The sequence below is a fragment of the Polypterus senegalus genome, chromosome 16 (assembly GCF_016835505.1).
Source record: "Polypterus senegalus isolate Bchr_013 chromosome 16, ASM1683550v1, whole genome shotgun sequence".
Taxonomy (NCBI): domain Eukaryota; kingdom Metazoa; phylum Chordata; class Cladistia; order Polypteriformes; family Polypteridae; genus Polypterus; species Polypterus senegalus.
In genome coordinates, this window is record NC_053169.1 from 78496997 (window position 1) to 78519935 (window position 22939).

Sequence of the window (22939 nt, forward strand, 5' to 3'; positions counted from 1 at the left end):
ATGGAACTGCTGTTGTTTGCCTACAGGAAGATCCTCTCCAGAAGGCAAATGAATTGGAATTAAGATATTGAACTGAATTGTGGAAAACACACAAGTTTTTCGCATATGGTGAACTTTCACATTTCAGACCCTGTCCCCTCCATTGTGTAAATAATTCTAATATTTGTACTTTATAAGTGTAAAACATTTACTTATAATTAGTTACATTTGACCAATATCTGCCCAACTATAAATGCTGGTAAAGTCCACCTGTAAGAATTTTGCAGATATTTTCCCCTTTGGTTTAGATTCAACTTCAGTGTAAACTCACTTTTTACATTATTTTTACTTTTACATTCTAGCCCAGGTTATTTACATAATTTTAAAACAGCAGTGGCCAAGCACTGATCCCTGATAGAGTACATTTTTAACATAACTTAATTCAGAAAAAGGTTCCTCAGACCATAAATCATTTCTTCCTGTGGTGATGCCAATTTTGCACTCATTTACACGCTTTCCCATTAATGTGTTTATCATTTGGTTTAGTTTCTGGCTTACAGTTAGGTCCATAAATATTTGGACAGACAACTTTTTTCTAATTTTGGTTCTGTACTTTACCACAAAGAATTTTAAATGAAACAACTCAGATGCAGTTGAAGTGCAGACTTTCAGCTTTAATTCAGTGGGTTGAACAAAACGGTTGAATAAAAATGTGAGGCAACTAAAGTATTTTTAACACAATCCCTTCATTTCAGGGGCTCAAAAGTAATTGGACAATTGACTCAAAGGCTATTTCATGGGCAGGTGTGTTCAAGTCCGTCGTTATGTCTTATCAATTAAGCAGATAAAAGGCCTGGAGTTGATTTGAGGTGTGCTGCTTGCATGTGGAAGATTTTGCTGTGAACAGACAACATGCAGTCAAAGGAGCTCTCCATGCAGGTGAAAGAAGCCATCCTTAAGCTGCGAAAACAGAAAAACCCATCCGAGAAATTGCTACAATATTACGAGTGGCAAAATCTACAGTTTGGTACATCCTGAGAAAGAAAGCAAGCACTGGTGAACTCAGCAACACAAAAAGACCTGGACGTCCACGGAAGACAACAGTGGTGGATGATCGCAGAATCATTTCCATGGTGAAGAGAAACCCCTTCACAACAGCCAACCAAGTGAACAACACTCTCCAGGGGGTCGGCGTATCGATATCCAAGTCTACCATAAAGAGAAGACTGCATGAAAGTAAATACAGAGGGTGCACTGCAAGGTGCAAGCCACTCATAAGCCTCAAGAATAGAAAGGCTAGATTGGACTTTGCTAAAGAACATCTAAAAAGCCAGCACAGTTCTGGAAAAACATTCTTTGGACAGATGAAACCAAGATCAACCTCTACCAGAATGATGGCAAGAAAAAAGTATGGAGAAGGCGTGGAACAGCTCATTATCCAAAGCATACCACATCATCTGTAAAACACGGTGGAGGCAGGCAGTGTGATGGCTTGGGCGTGCATGGCTGTCAGTGGCACTGGGACACTTGTGTTTATTGATGATGTGACACAGGACAGAAGCAGCCAAATGAATTCTGAGGTGTTCAGAGACATCCTGTCTGCTCAAATCCAGCTAAATGCAGTCAAATTGATTGGGCGGCGGGCGTTTCATGATACAGATGGACAATGACCCAAAACATACAGCCAAAGCAACCCAGGAGTTTATTAAAGCAAAGAAGTGGAAAATTCTTGAATGGCCAAGTCAGTCACCTGATCTTAACCCAATTGAGCAGGCATTTCACTTGTTGAAGACTAAACTTCAGACAGAAAGGCCCACAAACAAACAGCAACTGAAAGCCGCTGCAGTAAAGGCCTGGCAGAGCATTAAAAGGAGGAAACCCAGCATCTGGTGATGTCCATGAGTTCAAGACTTCAGGCTGTCATTGTCAGCAAAGGGTTTTCAACCAAGTATTAGAAATGAACATTTTATTTCCAGTTATTTAATTTGTCCAATTACTTTTGAGCCCTGAAATAAAGGGATTGTGTTAAAAATGCTTTAGTTGCCTCACATTTTATGCAATCGTTTTGTTCAACCCACTGAATTAAAGCTGAAGGTCTGCATTTCAACTGCATCTGAGTTGTTTCATTTAAAATTCATTGTGGTAATGTACAGAACCAAAATTAGAACAAAGTTGTCTCAGTCCAAATATTTATGGACCTAACTGTATATGCCACCTTACATAGATAAGTAATCATTGTTGCATCCTAATAAAATGTTAGTATATTAGTGAAACACAGTGTCCTCTGCCTCCCCATGTTGAATGTTCACTAATACACTCGTACTGTGAAAGAAAGGTTAGACTTATGTGTCACGTAGTCGTTAAGGATAAAGTGTTTTGATATGATTTCCATATTAAAATATAGCATTTATCTTCAAGGAATAGCATAATGTGTTAATAGCTGTCAGAAACCTCTTATGGCATATGTGGAAGCCAGATAAAGGTCAAGCGTACAACACAATGTATTGAAGGATGACTAAGAGATCAGATGACGTGTATTCAACAAGACTGGACAGTTGCTATACACACAGAAATTTCAAGGGTGGTGGCTCAATCCGAAGAGTATAAGAAGAACCAGAATGTATCAAAATAGACTTTTATTTTATACCAGTAACGGCGCACTGCACGATAACATGCAGTGAATACACTTGACTTGAGCATGCCTGGTTTTCATTCTCTTTCTCTGTACGTTTACCATTCATTTTCTCAGAGGTTGATGTGCTTGCCACTTCCTGAGCAGCTCTTCTTTACTCCAACCTAGCGGCCTGCTGCTTCTCTTCTTTCGTTGGCATCTTTTTGTGTTAAAACTGATTAAGTCAATGTTTGTGTTGTAATTACTTAGTACATTAAGTTGGCACTTAAGTCTTCAATCTGCCACAAGAATGAATTAAGATATGAAGAGGTCGGGGAAGTGACAGTGAAGGTGGTAGGGAATGAAAACAGTGACTGTGTGCATACGCTACACGGCCCCTGCTGGCTGCTGCCGAGAGTTGATTCTGCAATAAAATAAAATAAAAATGAAAAGAGGAATAACCTTTGAGGTCAATCATCACCCCGAAAGCAGATTGCAGACGTCACGTAGTTTATGTGCACCAAATTTCATGTCATTAGTTCAAATGGCTGCGGTGGGCTGGCACCCTGCCCGGGGGTTTGTTTCCTGCCTTGTGCCCTGTGTTGGCTGGGATTGGCTCCAGCAGACCTCCATGACCCTGTAGTTAGGATATAGTGGGCTGGATAATGGATGGATAGATAGTTCAAATGGTTTGTGAGGTACAGGTGACTTAAAATCCTGGACAGACAAATGGTAGTGTTTTATATAAGATGATAGATAGGTAATTCCCAATGTGGGGTGCACGTCCCACTGGGGGGCAATTTGATTTTTTAGGGGGGCAATTTGAGAATTTAGGTACACTAAACAATTTACAAAATGAAACAAACAGAAATTCACTGTTAAAAATGATAGAAAAAATAAACAAAAAATGTATATATTTATATAAACATAGAAGGGATGGTGAAGAACCCTTTAATTTATGATTTTACAACCAGCTTTGGTCTTTCTACTTAGAAATTGTTTTTACCATTAAAATAATATGAATTGTAACATCCATCCATCTATTATCCAACCCGCTATATCCTAGCTACAGGGTCACGGGGGTCTGCTGGAGCCAATCCCAGCCAACACAGGGTGCAAGGCAGGAAACAAACCCCAGGCAGGGCGCCAGCCCACCGCAGCCTTTTGAACTATTGACATGAAATTTAGTACACATATAGTATACATATACTGTACGTTGTAAAAGAGTAAGCAACAAACAGCATAAAGGTTTGGGGTTTTCCGGCCCCGTATATTGTAGACAATCCACAATATATCAAAAAATGCAGGTCAAAATATAAACAAAAACAGTTTATATGCGGCCATTTTATAGGGGAGGAGCCGGATTGGAGGAATGCTGGGAAGGAACCGTGAGGGAGGATGGGACTGCTGACGTCAGGAAAGATGGCGGAGGAAGGGGGGAAGTGGACGTACTGTGGGAAGGCTATGATGGCGGAGCGTCTCTTTTCCTGGAAGACAAAGGAGAAAGGTTAGTACCCTGCCACTCCCTGCCGACAAACGTCTTTCGAAGCGATTTAAAGTCCGTCCGCGGTCTCCTACTCGCGCATGCGTGACAACATATACTATAGGGACAATTTAGGATCGGCAATGCACCTAACCTGCATGTCTTTGGACTGTGGGAAGAAACCCACGCAGACACGGGGAGAACATACAGACTCCATGCAGGGAGGACTGGGAAGCGAACCCGTGTCTCCTAACTGTGAGGCAGCAGCGCTACCCACTGCGCCACCGTGCTGCCCTGAACTGTAACAATGATTATAAAATTTTGTAATATGACAAAATATAAAATGATTAAAGCTGTCATTAAAGTTATTTTATATTTATGAATATCACGTCTCTTATTATATGTTGTGACAGATAGGGGGCGCTACTGCTCCCTTGAACCCCTGTCCAAGACTCCAGACACCAAATGTTGACTTTATTCATACAGCACAGTGCACAAAGCACCCTCTCCTCCACAATACTCATTAAACAAACAAATAACCACAATAATAAACTCTCCACCACTCCCAGACGCATTGCCACTCTACCACCCAGCTCAGCTCGCCATCCGGGAGCTGCCACAGTTCTTTTATATTCCCTAACCCGGAAGTGTTCCAATCCCCAGTCCATGTGATCTCCTATCACTTCCGGGTCAGATAACAAGTCCCTTTCTTCACCCCGGAAGTACGTCCGAGTCAAATGGACAAGGGGAATGATGTGCTTCCGCGGTGAAGAAAAGGACTTTTGATCTGACCCGGAAGTAATAGGAGATCACGTGGACTGGGGATTGGAAACACTTCCGGGTCAGGGAATATAAAAGGATTGTGGGAGTGAAGGATTGGTTTATTGTAGTATTGGTTATTGTGATTTATTTCTTTACCCCGGAAGTACGTCATTCCCCTTGTCCATTTGACTCGGACGTACTTCCGGGGCGTAAGGCAAATACCCATCGTTCCTCCCTGCAGCGTCTCCTAGTGGCCCCCATGGTATCCAGCAGGGCTGTGTATTAAAACTCCAATGTCCATGATGCCCTGCTGGTCTTTGGGGACCTCCATACTGCAGGGAGGGCTCCACCTGGCGGCTTGGGGGTATTGGCCGGGATGAACGGCCGGCCATACACCACAATGTTTTCTAAACTGTATTTGCTGTATTTTCCTATTACTTCATATTATATATATATATATATATTTTTTTTTTTAACAATTTCTTAGTGATTTCTTTGTCAGTACTTCACCTATCCTTTCTCTCTTTTGTTTCAATGTTCTTTGAAGCTTGTTTAGACCAAATTAATGACATTATGGTCTTCCTCCACGTGAGTAGGAGTTCACTTTTTAAATAGGTAATAATAAGAATAAGGTATATGTTACAGTGGGGGACATCATGATTTTAGAGAGGCCTAGGTGGGGCATGGCCAGAAAAAGGTTGGGAACCACTGATATAGATCATTTGGGTGTAAACTAACAAACCAACCAGAGTAAATGTGTGAATTGATTGACACTGTTATGTAAATTCAGTTGCTTATGAAATAGGCCTGTACCTTTACTATATGCCTCGCAGTTAGGAGACCTGGGTTCGCTTTCCGGGTCCTCCCTGCGTGGAGTTTGCATGTTCTCCCCATGTCTGCGTGGGTTTCCTCCGGCACTCGGTTTCCTCCCACAATCCAAAGACATGCAGGTTAGGTGGATTGGCGATTCTAAATTGGCCCTAGTGTGTGCTTGGTGTGTGGGTGTGTTTGTGTGTGTCCTGCGGTGGGTTGGCACCCTGCCCAGGATTGGTTCCTGCCTTGTGCCCTGTGTTGGCTGGGATTGGCTCCAGCAGACCCCCGTGACCCTGTGTTCGGATTCAGCGGGTTAGACAATGGATGGATGGATGGACCTTTACTATATGACCACTCTGATCATGCCTGAAGAAGAATGCTGCCTGTTCAAGCATTAGCTGAAGACTCATAAATGACACAGTTGGACAAGCTTTTCTCCTGCCTGATTACTGATTTGTCCTGTTAGAGGATAAGCTTCTTTAATCAAGATGTTGATTTCTGCCACAATAGTTGATTTATGTAGCTCAACTTTCTTATTAATAATTGCTCCTATTCACTTTACAATTGTATGTACTGTACATATTAAATTAACTAGCCAAGGAATATGTGCAAATGTACCCTGCAGTGTAATGCCTGTTGTGTCTCCTGAATTACACTAATGCGTCCATGAAAGGTATTTAGCCTCGCCCTTTTCTCAAAGCCTTGATCAATAGATGTAAAGCCTGCTCGCTGACCATGTACAGGACAGATGCAAAGGTGTTGAGCTTCCATGGGTTACAGAAGGTGGAAAGGCAACAAGTTTCTTGCGTCATGATGCCTTAGTGTGAATCCTGAATTTTCCACTGTACTGTTCATTTCCAGGAAGCAGGAGTTTCATTGAAAAACATCTAGCTAATTAGCATCAAAATGATACTTAAATCTTCTTTACACAAAGTCATTTTACAGTCATCCACTGAGCTTTTCAAACAAATGTACTAATTGAAACTAAGCAAACACCTGATAGGTATACAAGCGGTGACAACTAGGGCACTTGTACATTCCTTACGATAGAAACCGGAAGAACGACTTTGAATCTCTGTAGGCAAAACAATACTCCGTGTCAGTTTACCGTGTAAACAGAAATATTTCCGGCTGACGCAGCTGGGCTCTTCACCTGTTTGTCTGACAAAGATGAGTCATGCTGTTAAATTTCCTTTGTGCAATGACCCTCTGACACAGAGGGGAAGGTTGCTTACAAAATTCCAATGACATATTCTGGAAGGTTTTGTGTGTCTAGGCCCAAAATAAAGACATGAAATAATTGCGACGATGCGGGTTCTGCTCCACGCTCCCATCTTCCTTCTGGGAGCCCTTGAACCCAACACTGTTGGTAATGTCACCGAGGAGCTTGGCAGTGAAGCACAACAAAGCAAAGGGATGGTGCAAAAAGTGCAAAAGTGCTTTTATTTAAAATCAACAAACAAAACCAAACAGTGTCCAAAGTGCAGTGCATCGAAAATGTTTCAATAAATAAATGAATAATCCAATAAAACGAGTGAACTGGTGGAGGTTAAAATCCAATAGACAAAAATCCTTTAAAAACCGAGGTTAAAACAACGGCTGGAAGCTGCCCGGTGCCTTTCTCCTGGTGACTGGTGACTCCCCTGTTTCTCCCATTCAGGCTATGCACCAGGGGAGTCACCCTACATGCAGCTGACCTTCTTTGCTCTACTCGACTGGTCTGGTGGCCTCCCGATCCCTGGCTTCGTTCAGCCCTCTCCAGACCGAGACTTGGCTTCCCCCAATGGCCAGGACAATCACGCTGGGGAATCTGTCTTCCAAGCCTCCCGACTCCCGTTGCCTTCTCGGCCTTACGCAGCCAGCCATCCTTCTTCTGGTAACCCCCGTTCCTCACAATGCCCAGACAACTGCCCTAGATGTTGGCCAAACACCCCGCTAGGGTTCACAGTCCAGCTGCCTACGAGCCTGTGCTCACTCGCTCTCTCGCTCTCACCGGCTTTCCTCTCCCTGCCTTCTTCTCCACCAACCTCCAGTTGTCTTCTCAACTTTCTTTCTTCCTGTTTTCCTCATCCTCCCCTGGCCGCCTCGCGCTTCTATTTATCACGGGGACGTGGATCAGCTGTGGCTCTTAGCAGCTCCCGGGAACAATTACGGATGTGGACGACTCCTCACCTGTGCATGCCCGCATCACGAATTCCCCTGGAACCGCTTGGTCACACACCACCACGCCCCTTCGCTAAGCAGCAAGTGCAATGATTATTTCTTTTAAAAAATGGCCTCTCTGACGTGAGCTGTGGACCCGCTTCACCACAATAATGTGTCGCAAATGTGAGCTCCCACCATAATATACCACTCAGAAGTAGCCTGAATGCAGATGTACAGTAAATAGAAAGTGAAAGACGTCTAAATAATTTGGCACACAGCTACATGTGGGCGGAGTGGTGGATCTGCCCTGGCAATCGGAAGGTTGCCAGTTTGAATACCGTAAATGCCAACAGGGACTCTGCTCTGTTGAGCCCTTGAGCAATAGCAATTGCAATTGCTCCATCCTGGGTATGACGTTAATCTGCATCCAGCCCTGCACGCAGGCCCTCCAACCTGCAGGGAAACTCTTGGGGTTTGGTGGCAGAATTGTCACTCCAGCCACCATAAAGAACCTCTCACTGGTTCCATTCTATCTGAACTAGTGTGGTGCTGAGGTGTTATCACCCATTGTATGGCTGCACTCGGGTCCTAATCTGGGATCCTGAGTTGTTTTGTCGTGTGGTGGGTGCAGCAATGCGCTGTATCAGCGCCTGCTCCTAACCTCTACATTAAGGTGTCAAATTTTTTCTCAGGTGTTGTCTAAGATAGAACAGAGCACTTCTGTGTGCAAGTTATAAAAAAAACCTTCAAATAGCGCATTATTCGTCTATCATCAGTCCTCTATCCTATCAAATGATGTGTGCCATGGTGGGCTCAGTCATTACCTGCTTTGTATTACAGTCTGGTAGTGTTTGGCAGAGCAGGGGCTCCAGCAAAGATGCAATAGTCAGGAGAAGCCAAAATCAAGCAATGGCACAACCAGAGTAAGAAAATGGCGTATCTCAGAGTAAAGATGCATTAAGTCTGTCAGAAGGCAGTAGAAGTAAGGAGTACAGTATTTCAATTCCAGATTAGACTACTAGTACAGAATGAACTTTAGGTATTGAATTTAAGACAAAATGGCACCCAAGTAGAATTACAAGTCTTGGAACAGAAAACAAATGAGTGCAAAAGAGTAGATCTTTGATTTCTAACTTTCAGAAGATTGCAGAGAGATAAAAAGAAAGCCATCGCGTTTTACAAACCGGTATACAACAACTGTATAAGGACTGATGGCTAAAACTGAGATACGTAGGCACTTGTTGATACAGTTGTTTTCATAAATGTCTTACCTGGAGATATTGGACTTGCTGAGTTTTGGCCACAGGGTAACAGTAGCTTCCTCCAGAGATCTTCATCTGAGAACTGCCAGTTGAGCTTCTGTTGATGAGCCTTCTACAGCTGCTGTCTTCACTGCTTACACCTCTCCCTGATGAATGTGCGTACTCCTTCAAAATTTGACTGCAATAAATAAAACTGTTTTCAAACAAATGCCAGTTACTGTATAACTGGAGATTTCTAATTTGGCCTTGATAGTGATAGTCAACATGGTCATAAGAATGCCTTGTAATGAACTAGTGCCCCATCCACAGCTCTGCCCAATACCACCGAAACAGACACTGGCTCGCCACAATCCTGAATTGGATTACGGAGTGTAGAAGATGGCCATGACGCCCTGACTATGGAAGGACCTGGGGTGAGCGTATTTGCAAGACTGTTTCTACCCTGGACCGAAAGAGGGCAACCCCCTTAACTTGCAGTGGGGCCATGGGTTGTGAGCACCTGGACGTTTACCGGAAATGCTGGCGGAAGAAGTTCATTGGGCACCTGGAGTAATTCAAGTCCAGGCGACCCCTGGCGGTGGCCACAGGCCTCAGCAGGTTTGAGCTTCCATGCTCATAACCCATGGCCCCGCTGCAAGCCAAGAGGGCTGCTCACTGTCAGTCCGAGGGAGAAACGGTCTTGCATATACTCTTCCCCTGGTCCTTTCATACTCAGGGCATCCTGTCTGGGTAAGGGGTTTGGCCATCCGCCACAGGAGGTATGAGAATGTTACGTATACCAGTTACTGTGGCTATGAGTAATCCGCAGAACAAGCACGTTACATTAACCGTATCACACATTGATTTGTAGACAATCGTTACAATTCTCTGTACACGTACTTAGAAAAATCAAGCCTTAGTATAGCTTAAAGCTGTACAAAATTCAGCAGCAAGACGTTTGACAAAAAGCAACAGCAGATCCATCCATCCATCTATTGTCTAACCCGCTGAATCCGAACACAGGGTCACGGGGGTCTGCTGGAGCCAATCCCAGCCAACACAGGAACCAATCCTGGGCAGGGTGCCAACCCACCGCAGGACACACACACAAACACACCCAGCACACACTAGGGCCAATTTAGAATCGCCAATCCACCTAACCAGCATGTCTTTGGACTGTGGGAGGAAACCGGAGCGCCCGGAGGAAACCCACGCAGACACGGGGAGAACACGCAAACTCCACGCAGGGCAGGGAGGACCCGGGAAGCGAACCCAGGTCTCCTAACTGCGAGGCTGCAGTGCTACCACTGCGCCACCGTGCCGCCCAACAGCAGATCCCACAACAGTTATTTTTGCTGATTTGAAATGGTTGTTTAGGGTTGATTTAAAGATTCCACATATTATTCCTGGATAATATTTCTGGTTTCCTTCCACAGCCTAAAGACTTGCAGGTTAGGTGAATTGGTAATGTTTAATTGGCCCGTGTGTGTGTGTGTGTTTACTCTGCAATGGACCAGGGCCCTTTTCAGGGATCATTTCCACCTTGTGCCCTATGCTTACCCATGACCCTACCCTGAATAAGCGGGATCAGAAAAAGGATGGATGGTTGGATGGACATATTATTCCTAAAGACCACTTAAAAATAATCTAAAATGATCTCCTCTTGAATACTGAGTCTCATTTATCATTGTGTTCTCTTTGAAGAGTGTGTTTACAGTATATAGATTTGCTTTCATTACTTAATAAGTATATATGGTTGTTTTGATAGATAACTAGCCACCATCTTACTGCCACGTATACAGCTCTTCCTTTTCCAAGCCACACGTTCTTAATGTTTGCCAAATTAACTTTTTCATCCTTGTTTTTGTGTGTGTGTTTTTCTCTTTTGTTTTTATTTCCGGCTTTTTCTAATTGTCATTGAACAGTGTGTAAGCACATCATTAGGACTGCTCCCTCACCACTGCAGAAGAAAATTTAAAATCCCAGCCCCGTAACCTGTCTGTATAAAATCTGCATGTTCTTCTTCCTGTATCTGAGTGAGCTCTGCCTTTATTAGCACACCTCAAAGATGTGAATGTTATGTTAGCTTCACAATTAAATCACAAGAAACTGGAGTGAAGATCCTTCTTTTCACACAGCTCCAAAACTGAATTAGCTACTTTCAGTAAATGAATGGGTTGACAGATCACCTAGCTACTGGATTTCCGATTTTTCATTTTGTTTTAATGTAATACAGGGTGTCCATAAAGTCTGTGTGCACTTTAAAATAGGAGTAACTTTGTATGTATACGTGATAGAAAGAATTAGAACGCTTGATGTATCTAGTTTTTTTGTCTTTAGAAGTTTTATTTTTGCCGTATTTGGGGAACTGAAAATCCGCATGAGTCTGTTGAACGTGAAAGAGATTCTCCCAAAAATCGAGTCATAGGGCCATTCTTTTTTGACGGGCGTGTTGTTAATGGTGATAGCTATTTATAAATGTTGCAAAATGACTTTATTCCTCAACTTGAACAATTAGCCCTGATAGAGAATACAGCGTTTCAACAAGATGGTGCTCCTTGTCACTTTGCTTTGCATGTTAGACAGTTTCTACATGAGAAATTCCCTAACAGATGGGTTGGAAGAGGTGGACCATTTTCTAGGCCTCCACATTCACCAGATTTGACTCCATTGGATTTCTTTTTTTACGGGGACATGAGAAAACGAATGTCTATTCAACTAAACCTCGATCTTTAGAAGACTTGCAAGCGAGGATAACTGATGTGATTGCTGGTATTACTGAAAATCGGCTTAAAAATGTTTTCCGAGAACTACAGAATCGTATTACCCTTTGTATTAGTAATGATGGTGGACATGTTGAAAATGAACAAGAACAATCAAAAATGCGTTTCTTCTCTCTAAATCCTTTTTACAGATTCTTTCTATCACATATACTTACAAAGTTACAACTATTTTAAATTGCACACGGACTTTATGGACACCCTCTATTATGATTTTTAACTTTAACTGGTCAATGTTATCTAATTATTAGTAAAGCATTTTGTTCTACTGTCTTAAAGAGTGCTACATAATATCAATTGTTACTTTTTTTATATATTATATAACTTTTTGCTTCCCGGGTTCTCCCTGTATAGAGTGCATGTTCTCCCCGTGTCTGCGTGGGTTTCCTCTGGGTGCTCCGGTTTCCTCCCACAGTCCAAAGACATGCAGATTAGGTGCATTAGCGATTCTAAATTGTCCTTGGTGTGTGTGTGTGTGTGCCCTGCAGTGGGCTGGTACCCTGCCCGGGGTTTGTTTCCTGCCTTGTGCCCTGTGCTGGCTGGGATTGCCTCCAGCAGACCCCCGTGACCCTGTAGTTAGAATATAGCGGGTTGGATAATGGATGGATGTAACGTTTTTAAGCATGCTTGACCCAATTCAGGACCAAGATGAGCTGTAGCTTATCTTAGCAGCAGCCACAACACTAAGACCAAGGCAGGAACCCGCCCCGGGCAGGCTGCCAGTCCATCACTGGGCCCATTCAAACATATACTAATAATTAGAAGACAAAGAAAGCCAAGAAAGGCAACTCAGTTCTGTCAGACAGCAGCCATCCTCTTTGCTCTAAATTTCCAGCTGCTGCCATCAAGCTGCAGATTTAGGTTTCCAAAGGTAAAGGTTGTGAACCCGGCCCGGACACAGACAGGCGGACATGTTGTTATCAAACCACCACACATTTATTTACACTATATACAATAATATGGTCACTAAGACCCCAGTCTATTGGTCACTCAGACCTCAGTCACGTGCACAATTACCCCAATCACACACAGTCCTGGCCACAATGCCTTTTCTTCGGGCCACCTCCACAGCTCTCCTGAGCTTCGTCCTTCCACCTCCCAACTCTAGCCTCGAATGAATGGAGACGACCCCTTTTATATTCTCCCGGATGAGCACCAGGTGTTCCCGGCATTCCTCCTCTGGCCACGCCCCAGCTGTCCTCCCGGCTGCTCTCCGGGCGCCGTCCTAAATCTTCCCCCCAGCATTGCCTGGTGTGGCGGAAGTGCTGGGGTAACAAGGCCCCAAGGCATTGGGGCGCCTCCTGGCGGTGACCACGGGCCCCTACAGGGTGGAGCTTCCATCCCCTGTACCCGTGGCCCCCAGAGCAACCCGGAAGGCAACCCCCACGTGATCCAGGGTGGGCACAGACCCACATCCAGTCCCTCATGACGTCCCGGCCGGGTCATGGCCCCTGGCATCCCTGACAAGGTTTAAGAACTCCTTTATTTCTAGAGCTATCAGCATGTTAAATTCTGTTACTTTAAGGGTTGCTGCTAAATGTGAAATTCTGCATTATTATTTTGTGTACTGCTGAAAGTAATTCTTCTTCTTTGTATTGATCTGGAGTGTGTGTGTTTATGCAGGAACATTGGTTGTCAATTGTTGTGTCCTTGTTTATGTGTTGCATAACAATGTCTTCTGTTTTTATACTTTCCTGCTGCAAACAAATTTACCTCTAGGATAAAGTGAGAAGACAAGCAAAATTTCCCCTTTTATTGGCTAAACTAAAAAGATTACAATATGCAAGCTTTCGAAGCAACTCAGGCCCCTTCTTCAGGCAAGATGTAATCAATCCTCTGGGATAATAAAGCCTACCTAAACCTAAATCTGAACAATCACACAGGGCCAGTCTCGCATCATCAAATATTCTAGCATGCATGTCTCTGGGGGATGTGGCAGGACAAACCAGGGGGACATGGGGAAAGCTCTTTAAGGAGCACTGCGCAAAATACATTTAACTGACCTGAACATGGACACCTCACACTAGCAATGATCAAGCATTTAATCTGAATGCAAGAAGCTGTATCTGTGAGACAACTGTGAGAGTCATTTGTATAATCATATGTACGCGGTGGTGTGCTGGGGAGGCAACATAAAGAAGAAGGACGCCTCACGCCTGGACAAACTGGTGAGGAAGGCAGGCTCTGTTGTAGGCATGGAGATGGACATTTTGACATCCGTGGCAGAGCGACGGGCGCTGAGCAGACTCCTGTCAATCATGGAGAATCCACTGAACAGTATTATCTGAATCTAATCTAAAGTGTAACCACTGGTTGATTAATCCTGCCTTTGTGTACAATAGGTAGGCACTCCACTAGTCTGTCCTGCTTCTAGCTTTAATTCTGTAAAGGGGATTGGGTCAGATGATTGCTGTTAAACAGGACATGGAGCAACATGTTTTTGTTGGACGTGATTATGTAGGTTTCAAGTAAAGGAAATGGCATTTTTGGAAATATGTTAGGCCAAGTTTAGTAAGTTTATTATGTTCTTTACTTTACCTGGGTCTGGTAATAAATTTCTTGAAATGATATGGAAGAGTAGTTTAATACATCAGAAACTTCAGTCCTGCTCAAAATGGCCCATACGTAACAGGGGGTCGCCGCCATAGCAGCGGTGCTAACCACTGAAGAGCCTTTCATTCGTATCATCATTATTATATCCCAATCCAAATACACAGAAAGTCAAATCAAAGCTTCAGTTTGATGTGTTGGCAGTTACAGTTTCCACAACATGCTTCTCATTTTCCCAACAGTGTAGAAATAAAGGCAAAAAAATCTTTTCCCAAAAAAACCAGGACCATCAGTTATTTTTACTATATGAAAGGGAGCCAAAGTCCACCCACTGTAGGATTCTGACAAAGTTAATCAAATTGAAGTGACAGCACTGGCAGCAGAGGACATGGTTTCCAGGGCAAAACAGATTTATTACTCAGACCTAGCCTGAAGTGAGACCTTCCGCCGTGCTCACTCTTTTTAGCAGGCTTCACTTTAATAACATAAAAATAGTAATTAGAAAAATGGGATTCAATGGAACTTTCTTATTTAGACTGTGTGACAATAGATATACCAGCACTTAACCCGACACAGACAGATGCAGGAGGCACACTTGCATAAATGCACAAGCTTTTTATTTTCTTTTCTTCCCTCGTGGAGAACGTCTTCCCCATTCCCACAAGTACACAACACAGTCCCAAAGCACAAACACAATATTTTACTTTCTTTCCTCCTTTTCCTCCACTCCTCCTCTGCAAGCTTTGCCTCCCTCCTCCCGACACAGGCTTCTTTTATAAGGCACCCGCAAGTGCTCCAGGTGCTTGTTGACCTAATTCTGTGGGTGGCGGAAGAGCTGATCTCCAAGGCTAAGCAGCAGCTGCAGCATCCCCTGGCGGCACCCACAGATCCTAACAGGACCAGGGACGTGCGGTCAAGGGAGGCAGGCAAGGCAGAGCCTCACTTGTCATCTTGAAAAGTACAAAAACTAAAAATGATAATATAAAATAAATTTGTCCACTGGCCTGTGCTATAAATTTGTTTTCTATATGATTCCCGTAACTTTGATCATTTTTAAAGTCAAAATCACTGAATTGCCATATTTCTTACAGGGGAGAAACACGAGGTGTGGCAGTGACGAGCCTCACCTCACCTTGGACTGCGCTCTCCCTCACCTGTTACTGTCTCTCTGTGTGTCGCCAATATAATGTTTGCATCTTTATTATACACCCTGACTTTCCACAGTCTGGCTAATATCTTTAACGAATGTGTGTGACATACTTAGTCTTGCTGATCGGACATAAAACCACAGTGAAAAGTCAGACAGTACCGTGCCGCACTGAAGGGGTGCATGTGAGCCCAACAGGCGCTCGTTGATGCTGTTCTTCTATGCAGAGGCGCCAATAAGTTAGCGATATTAGAAAGCACTGCAGCATTTATTTTTATTTTTTGGTTCTGATTAACTTCCAAAATGGAAGATTAACATTTTTAAAACTTAAGGAAAATAAGGATAACTGATATAAGAAATAGACAGAGATTTTCGTGGGGAAGGATAGGTGCATGGATTTCATTCACAAATAAAGGTAAGACCGTAAACGGTTTTCAATTTTATAAAAAATGGGATCAGACTAAGAAAAAAAATCCAATATTTAAAAACTAAATTTTGACCTTAAATAAAATATTCTTTTGTTTTTCTTGTTATCCTTTTAAAATTGATTAAAGCATCAGAATTAAAAGCTTTTAAAACAAACTAAGTATTTCAATTAAGGTCAAAATTTAAATCCGTTTTTTTGAACACCACTCTATACTTTCATTTGTATTGAATGAGTATGAATTGTGCAATTTTAATGGCAAATTTAGAACACATGGAGGGTGCAGAGCAAATGCGTTGTCTCCGCTCTCTCTCACCGCTATACATGTAACGTTCTTTCTTAGCCAAATATCCGCCTTACCTGTGTGTGTGTAAAGAATTCTGATGAGATATGAAACATAACCAGTAGTCAATGTGCATGCAGGCTGCCGATTGAATAGTGAATAAGCTACTCTTTTGGGTTTATATATTTGTAAATCTGACCGTGAAGGTGTCAGTGCCTCACCAGCCATGAACCTCACCACTGTGTCCAACTCCATCTCCCATTAAGCCAGAGGAGTCCAAGGCACCACTGCAACCCATGGGGACTGTCATCTAACATCTCAGGGGAGAAACTGTTCTGGCCACGCTTGCTCACCCGGTCCTCTCAGTGAAGAGGTCGTCTCTTCACTGGCCGTCTGTGACAAACAATTTGGCATTGAATGGACCCACACAACCCACCCTTTGGACAATCAAGCTCTTTGTATTTAAAGAAAAAGCACAGGAGAGCCTAAATTTGTTATAATGAGGTATCATATCTGGCTGAACTACAGCAGATAGATGGATTTAATGTATGAGCGCACCGATTTACTAAGATTCCCTATCAGCACCTTGGAAAAATTTTCACCAAGGGACATCCATTAGAAAGTAACATCAAAAAATAAAAATGACTCAACAAATCTGCTCCCCTCAAGTGCCCCTTTTCAAGTCGCTTGACCATAAGCATTAATAAGAACATGTCAGCATTTAGCACAAAACACATTAGAAAAGCAAACACACTTTCAGTAAAAGGGCAAATTTCCCGTCTCTTAGCAGCTATTTGGCTGGAGTAGCGCAGACCGCACCTTAGGAGAATATTGACTTTTCAGAAGCCATGTGTGTACCATTAGTGCTTGAATGTGAAGAAGCAGAATACAATATGCTGCTTTTGGTTGTGTTTATAATGCTGAAATCATAGACTGTGCTGGTTACTTGGTGTTTCTAAAAATAGTCAGGTGGAGACATGTAAAACGCCACTACTTGCTCAATCGACCTTATATTTCTTTTTTTGGGTTCTCAGTGATGTGGGGTGGTCTCCTCCAAATAGACTAACCTTCTATAACGTATTTCTTTGCAGGTGTGTGGACTTGAAGGCACTGTAGTCTGTAAAGCTCCTGGCTGCCCCTCGTCTGCTCTTGTCACTATGGCACTCAGCCTGCCCTGCTATGTACGCTGCGGTCATACTACTGAGTCATAATGCACTGAGTCAGCATATGCTAGTACTCTCGCGCCGTTGGTGTCAGAAGGATGCTCTTTTCTTTTACATCGTAAGGTTTGGTCATGCAGACTGTTATTGTAGGTACTGGATGAATATGTGTGTGTGTGTGTAAGTGTGTGTGTGTGTTAAGGCCATGTTCCACTGTCACATTAATTGTGGCTTCTTGCTTAGCAAAGCAGCAGGAGAACTTCCTTTGCTGGCAGAAACAGTGTGCTAAGAACCAATTATAATCTTATAAACATACATTTCAAAGAGTCTATAAAGCAAGTAGGAAAAAAAGTAAGAGGGGCACAGAAATGCACATTTTATAGGCACATTGTTCCAATACAAAGTTGAGGAGATTGTAATAAATTCAGTTGGTTGCTAGCTTAACATATCAAAACGTTAAATCCACAATACATGTTATATCGCCATTTCCATGCCTTTTTAAAATACAAGCTTTATCTTTATATACCATATAATACACTACCGTGGTTGTCTGTTTGTCTATCCAGGATCTTAAATCACCTGTAGCTCGCAAGCCATTTGAACTATTGACCTGAAATTTGGTACACATATACTACGTGATGTCTGCTATCTGCTTTCGGGGCGATCATTGACCTCCAAGGTTATTCCTTTTTTTTATTTTATTTTATTGTAGAATCAACTCTCGGCAGCAGCCAGCAGTGCGGCCGTGTGGCGTATGAGTATGGCCTCAGTTCTCATCCCTACCAACTTCGCCGTCACTTTCCCTACCTCTTCATGTCTTAAATCATTCTTGAGGCAGATTGAAGACTTAAGTGCCAACTTAAGTGAAGAATTAAGGAAAACATACAAAGTAATTGCAACACAAACACTGACTTAATCAGTTTTAAACACGAAAAGATGCTGACGAAAGAAGAGAAGGAGCAGGCCACTAGGGTGGAGGAAAGAAGAGCTGCTCAGAAAGCAGTAAGAGCATCAACCTCTGAGCAAACAAATGCTAAACAGAGACAGAGAAAGAGAATGAAAACCATGGATGCTCAAGTCAAGTGTATTCAATGCACATTATTGTGCAGTGTGCCGTTACTGGTTTGTGTATATTCCTGGCTAAAATATCCCTTGCTCTGTTGTAACAGTATGGTGGTAATACCAATTCTCCCTTCTTTAATCCTGATATTTGTGTTGACTGTCTACTGATCACATGAATTTTAAGTATAACTTTAAAACAGGACAGACTAGTATCATTGGTCAGGTGAGCTGCAAACAGGCGTAACAAAAGTGCCAAAGGGGACTGGGTCGTTGGTCTACCATATCTAAAAACTGACCCAATTTCAAGGCTTGGAAAAGAGAAGCATTTAGTCATGATATATTTGTTTTATGAGTACACTAGCCAACCCGTGGCATAGCATACGCCGCATAATCAGGCATCTTTTTAAATGATTTTTAAGCACAGAGGAAAAAAGAAACATTTGAAAAATCCGTAATTTAATAAACCACCAAGAAAAGTAACATTGCAACAATGCACGCTACGAACCAACATACAATTGTCCGTGACTGAAAACCGGAGGAGCGCAGTCGCGCTTTCTCCTTCCAAACCGAAGGGACGGGGTTGAACGGCGCTCGTTCAGTACGCACCGCCCACTTATGTGCCCGTCCCCAACTCCCTACCTGAGTCGCTTTCGTCTGTGTACAGTCCACACGCACCTGAGAGTCACGTTGGCTGTTAATTTTCCAAACACCGCCTCAGTCGGTTTCCACGTTGATTTTTCATTGTTCTTTGCGGTTCCGGCTGCTTTTTTTTATATATAATCCACCAAGTCACCCGACCATGGGGGGCTTTACAAAGGGCAGGGACGTTATCAGTGCGAGCGTATGACCCGCACGTAATGGGAATTTCTCGTTCGTGGGGAACAATTGGAAGCCACGGTCTCCATCACGAATGGGGTTCAACGGCTTACCCACGCCTCCCCGCGCCAGGTAGACACACGTTGATCCATTCAGTGTAGCGCGCATGCAGTACCGGACATACAAGTGTATCACAGACCTGTTAATGCTCAATCTCACGTGGCTGAAAGCCACTTGTCCCTCTAAGAATTTGGACGTCGACCGCTGTTGGGTCGTGTAACTATTTAGCAGGCGGGAGTCTCGTTCACTTTTGGAAATAACCAGCCAAATCGCTCCATCAACTAAGAACTGCCATGCACCACCACCCACAGAATCGAGAAAGAGCTATCAATCTGCCAATCCTGTCCGTGTCCGGGCCAGGTGAGGTTTCCTGTGTTGAGTCAAATGAAGTGAAAGGCTCCACACCTGGTGGTGCCCTTCCGTCAATTCCTTTAAGTTTCAGCTTTGTAACCATACTCCCCCCTGAACCCAAAGACTTTGGTTACCCGGTTGGCTGCCCGGCGGGTCATGGGAATGACGCCGCCAGATCGCCTGTTGCGGGGCCTGCATTGGTGAAGCAGGTGAGACGGTAATGAAACAGAGGCACAGGGCTTATTGGTTTTTAAAGACTGCTTCCTTCATTGGGTTTTAAACAATGCACGGAACGAACCAACACACAATCGTCCGTGCGGCGCTCAGGGTGGAACGGGAGGAGAGGAGAAGGACATCCACTCCGCTCCCTCCGTCATGCTAGTCTGCTGATTTCTCGTTCAGTATACACTGCCTGCTCATGTGCCCACCTCCAACTCGTCACTCAAGTCGTTGTCGTCTTTGTACAATCCAGATGCACCTGTGACTCACGTAGTCTTTTCATTGCTCTGTGCAGTTTTGGCTGCCTTTCTATATATAATCCACCAAGACACCCAACCACGGTGGGAGAGGGGTGTGTACAAAGTGCAGGAGTATCTAAGAAGACGCATGTTTGTCACGGATGCGAATTGCTGTATGTAGCGTGTAAAACAGTTTGCTATGGTGCACGCAGTCGTGTGTCGTAACCGAAAACTCGTTTTTTAAAGACTGCTCACTTCGAACGTTTTACGGATCCCATGGATTACCCCTCGCAAACAGTTTTACACGCCGCATATGGCGATTCACCTCCACGAGAAACATGCCTCTATTAACAGTCAACGTGGGTCGGAGCTGCATGTGACCTCTACGACAGACGAATATAAATGCCGCCGGTTTTTCTGTGTCGTCGTGTCCGAGTTGGTGGGCGTGGCTCTGTGAGTTGTCATCGTATCCAATGGTCTTGGAGTTGGTGGGCGTGGCTCCTTCCTGCGTGTGCCATAGGTGTCTCACTTGTCTGCGGCTTAGTGAATCCTTTCCATGGTTGTCTTGCCTTAGTGAATTATATATATAGATTCTGCAAATAGAGGAAAATAAAAGTGCACCTATATTTACTTCTTCTTCTTCTTCTTTCAGCTGCTCCTGTCAGGGGTCATCACAGCGGATCATCTTCTTCCATATCTTTCTGTCCTCTCATCTTGTTCCGTTACCCCCATCACCTGCAAGTCCTCTCTCCCCACATCCATAAACCTCCTCTTAGGCCTTCCTCTTTTCCTCTTCCCTGCCTACTCTATCCTTAACATCCTTCTCCCAATATACCCAGCATCTCTCCTCTGCACATGTCCAGACCAACGCAATCACACCACTCTGACCCTCTAATGTATTCATTTCTAATCCTGTCCATCCTCGTCACACCCAATGCAAATCTTAGCATCTTTAACTCTGCCACCTCCAGCTCTGTCTCCTGCTTTCTGGTCAGTGCCACTGTCTTCAACCCATATAACATAGCTGGTCTCACTACTGTCCTGTAGACCTTCTCTTTCACTCTTGCTGATACCCGTCTGATCACTCCTGACACTCTTCTCCACCCAGTCCACCCTGCCTGCACTCTCTTTTTCGCCTCTCTTCCACAATCTCCTTTACTCTGTACTGTTGATCCCAAGTATTTAAACTCATCCACCTTCGCTAACTCTGCCCCCTTCATTGCCGATCCCTGATGTAATCCCACCTCCACGTTGAATGCATCCGTCACTCCTACTGCAGACCTCACCACTGTCACACTTCCCTCATACATTTCCTGTACAACGCTTACATACTTCTCTGAGCCAACATTTACTCTACTTGCAAAATCCCAAAAGTACATTTGCTGTAATGTAATGGGAATTCTTATGTGAGAAAAGATAAAGCAGGAGTAAAGTTAAAGCAAAGGCACAATCTCGAGGGTTTGGTAGTATTCCAGATGGAGTGATGTGGTTCAAATTGCCAGTGCTCTTCTTAACAATTCACATTTGTTTTGCAGGGCTAAAATAAGTATGTACTGTTCAATAAGGATTCTATCATGGAGCAGAAAACACGAGATTCCACCATTGCCATGGACCAATGGCATTCGGGTGCTGTTCCCATTCTTGTACCTGTGCCGGCCATCTTGATGGTACAGCCATAATGTCACAAAAAGTTATGAGGTTAAGCGTTGATAACAATGGGCCTCTCAACCAAACATATAAATACTGTATATGCGTTTATGATTTGACAATCTGCAAGGTGCAATTTTCAACTACTCTGCTAGGTAATGTGTTTCATGTTTCAACAGTACATCTGAGCAAAATTTATTTGTCATAACCTCCAGTCACTTATCTTTCACATCGAAAGAACAAGTTAAGAATACGGATAGCTAAATGGATGTTTCCTTTTTAACTTTGTTTTCTTAAGATGAAACACTGGCATAGCAATGGATTGTGCAGACTGTGCAAAGCACAAGGGTCTACGAGCTTGGGGGGCCCACTCAGGGCTGTATAGATTTTTTTTTGGAATTTCAATTACTTAACTAAAACAGCGGTTTCGGAATTTTAATGCAGTGGATTCAACGTTTAATGTCTTGTTACCATCAACTCTGACCTCGATGGCTGATGACGAATTGTCGATCTTCTCGTTGAACGCTATAGCACCGACATTTCACCAGCGTTTTCCACTCAGTTGTTGTCATTTCGTACATGTTTTAAGTCGATCCTGTCAACCAAGTCGACTGTTTTCAAAGTAGCTGAACTGTCGCTGATAGATCACTGTGCACCGTCGTCTACTTCCAGTGACGTATTGCACGGCTTACGCGTTACCGCTGACCATACCAGTGACTATTGCTGCGTGTGAACGATCGTTCTCGAAGTCCAAACTCATCAAAAATGACGTCACAAGCACTACGGCTCAAGATAGACTTAGTGGCTTGGCTGTACAGTACTCTCAATCGAAAATGAGCGTGCCAGACAACTTGACGTGTGAAACTTTGTTAAGCCTTTTGTGTGACAAAACGCACACAAACGAGTATTTTAAGGTACTCGCTGGGGCAGCTCCTAATGGGAGCATCCAAAAGAAGAAGTGATATTATAAGTAATATGATTTGTGACTTGTCAGTCAGTTCCGTTTCTGTAAGCTTTAACAGTCTAACATGTCTGTAATCTGTTTTATTGTGTACTTTAGAATGGCTTACTGTGCATTAGTGTCACTACTGTGAGGATTTGTAAGCGTCACCAGTTTATGATGTCCGTTTTCTCAGAACTTGTGTAAAATAGGTCGATTGTGTAGTA

General features: G+C 43.5%; 1 protein-coding gene across 2 annotated transcripts in view; it reads right to left on the reverse strand.

The window, feature by feature from the left end:
* Nucleotides 1-22939, reverse strand: part of LOC120516651 — a 157737-nt gene that overhangs the window by 64461 nt on the left and 70337 nt on the right. For both annotated transcript variants that reach the window (XM_039738468.1, XM_039738467.1), the window contains exon 5: nucleotides 9065-9233. In XM_039738468.1, the coding sequence (XP_039594402.1) occupies nucleotides 9065-9233 (169 nt within the window). The remainder of the gene's footprint in view (nucleotides 1-9064; nucleotides 9234-22939) is intronic.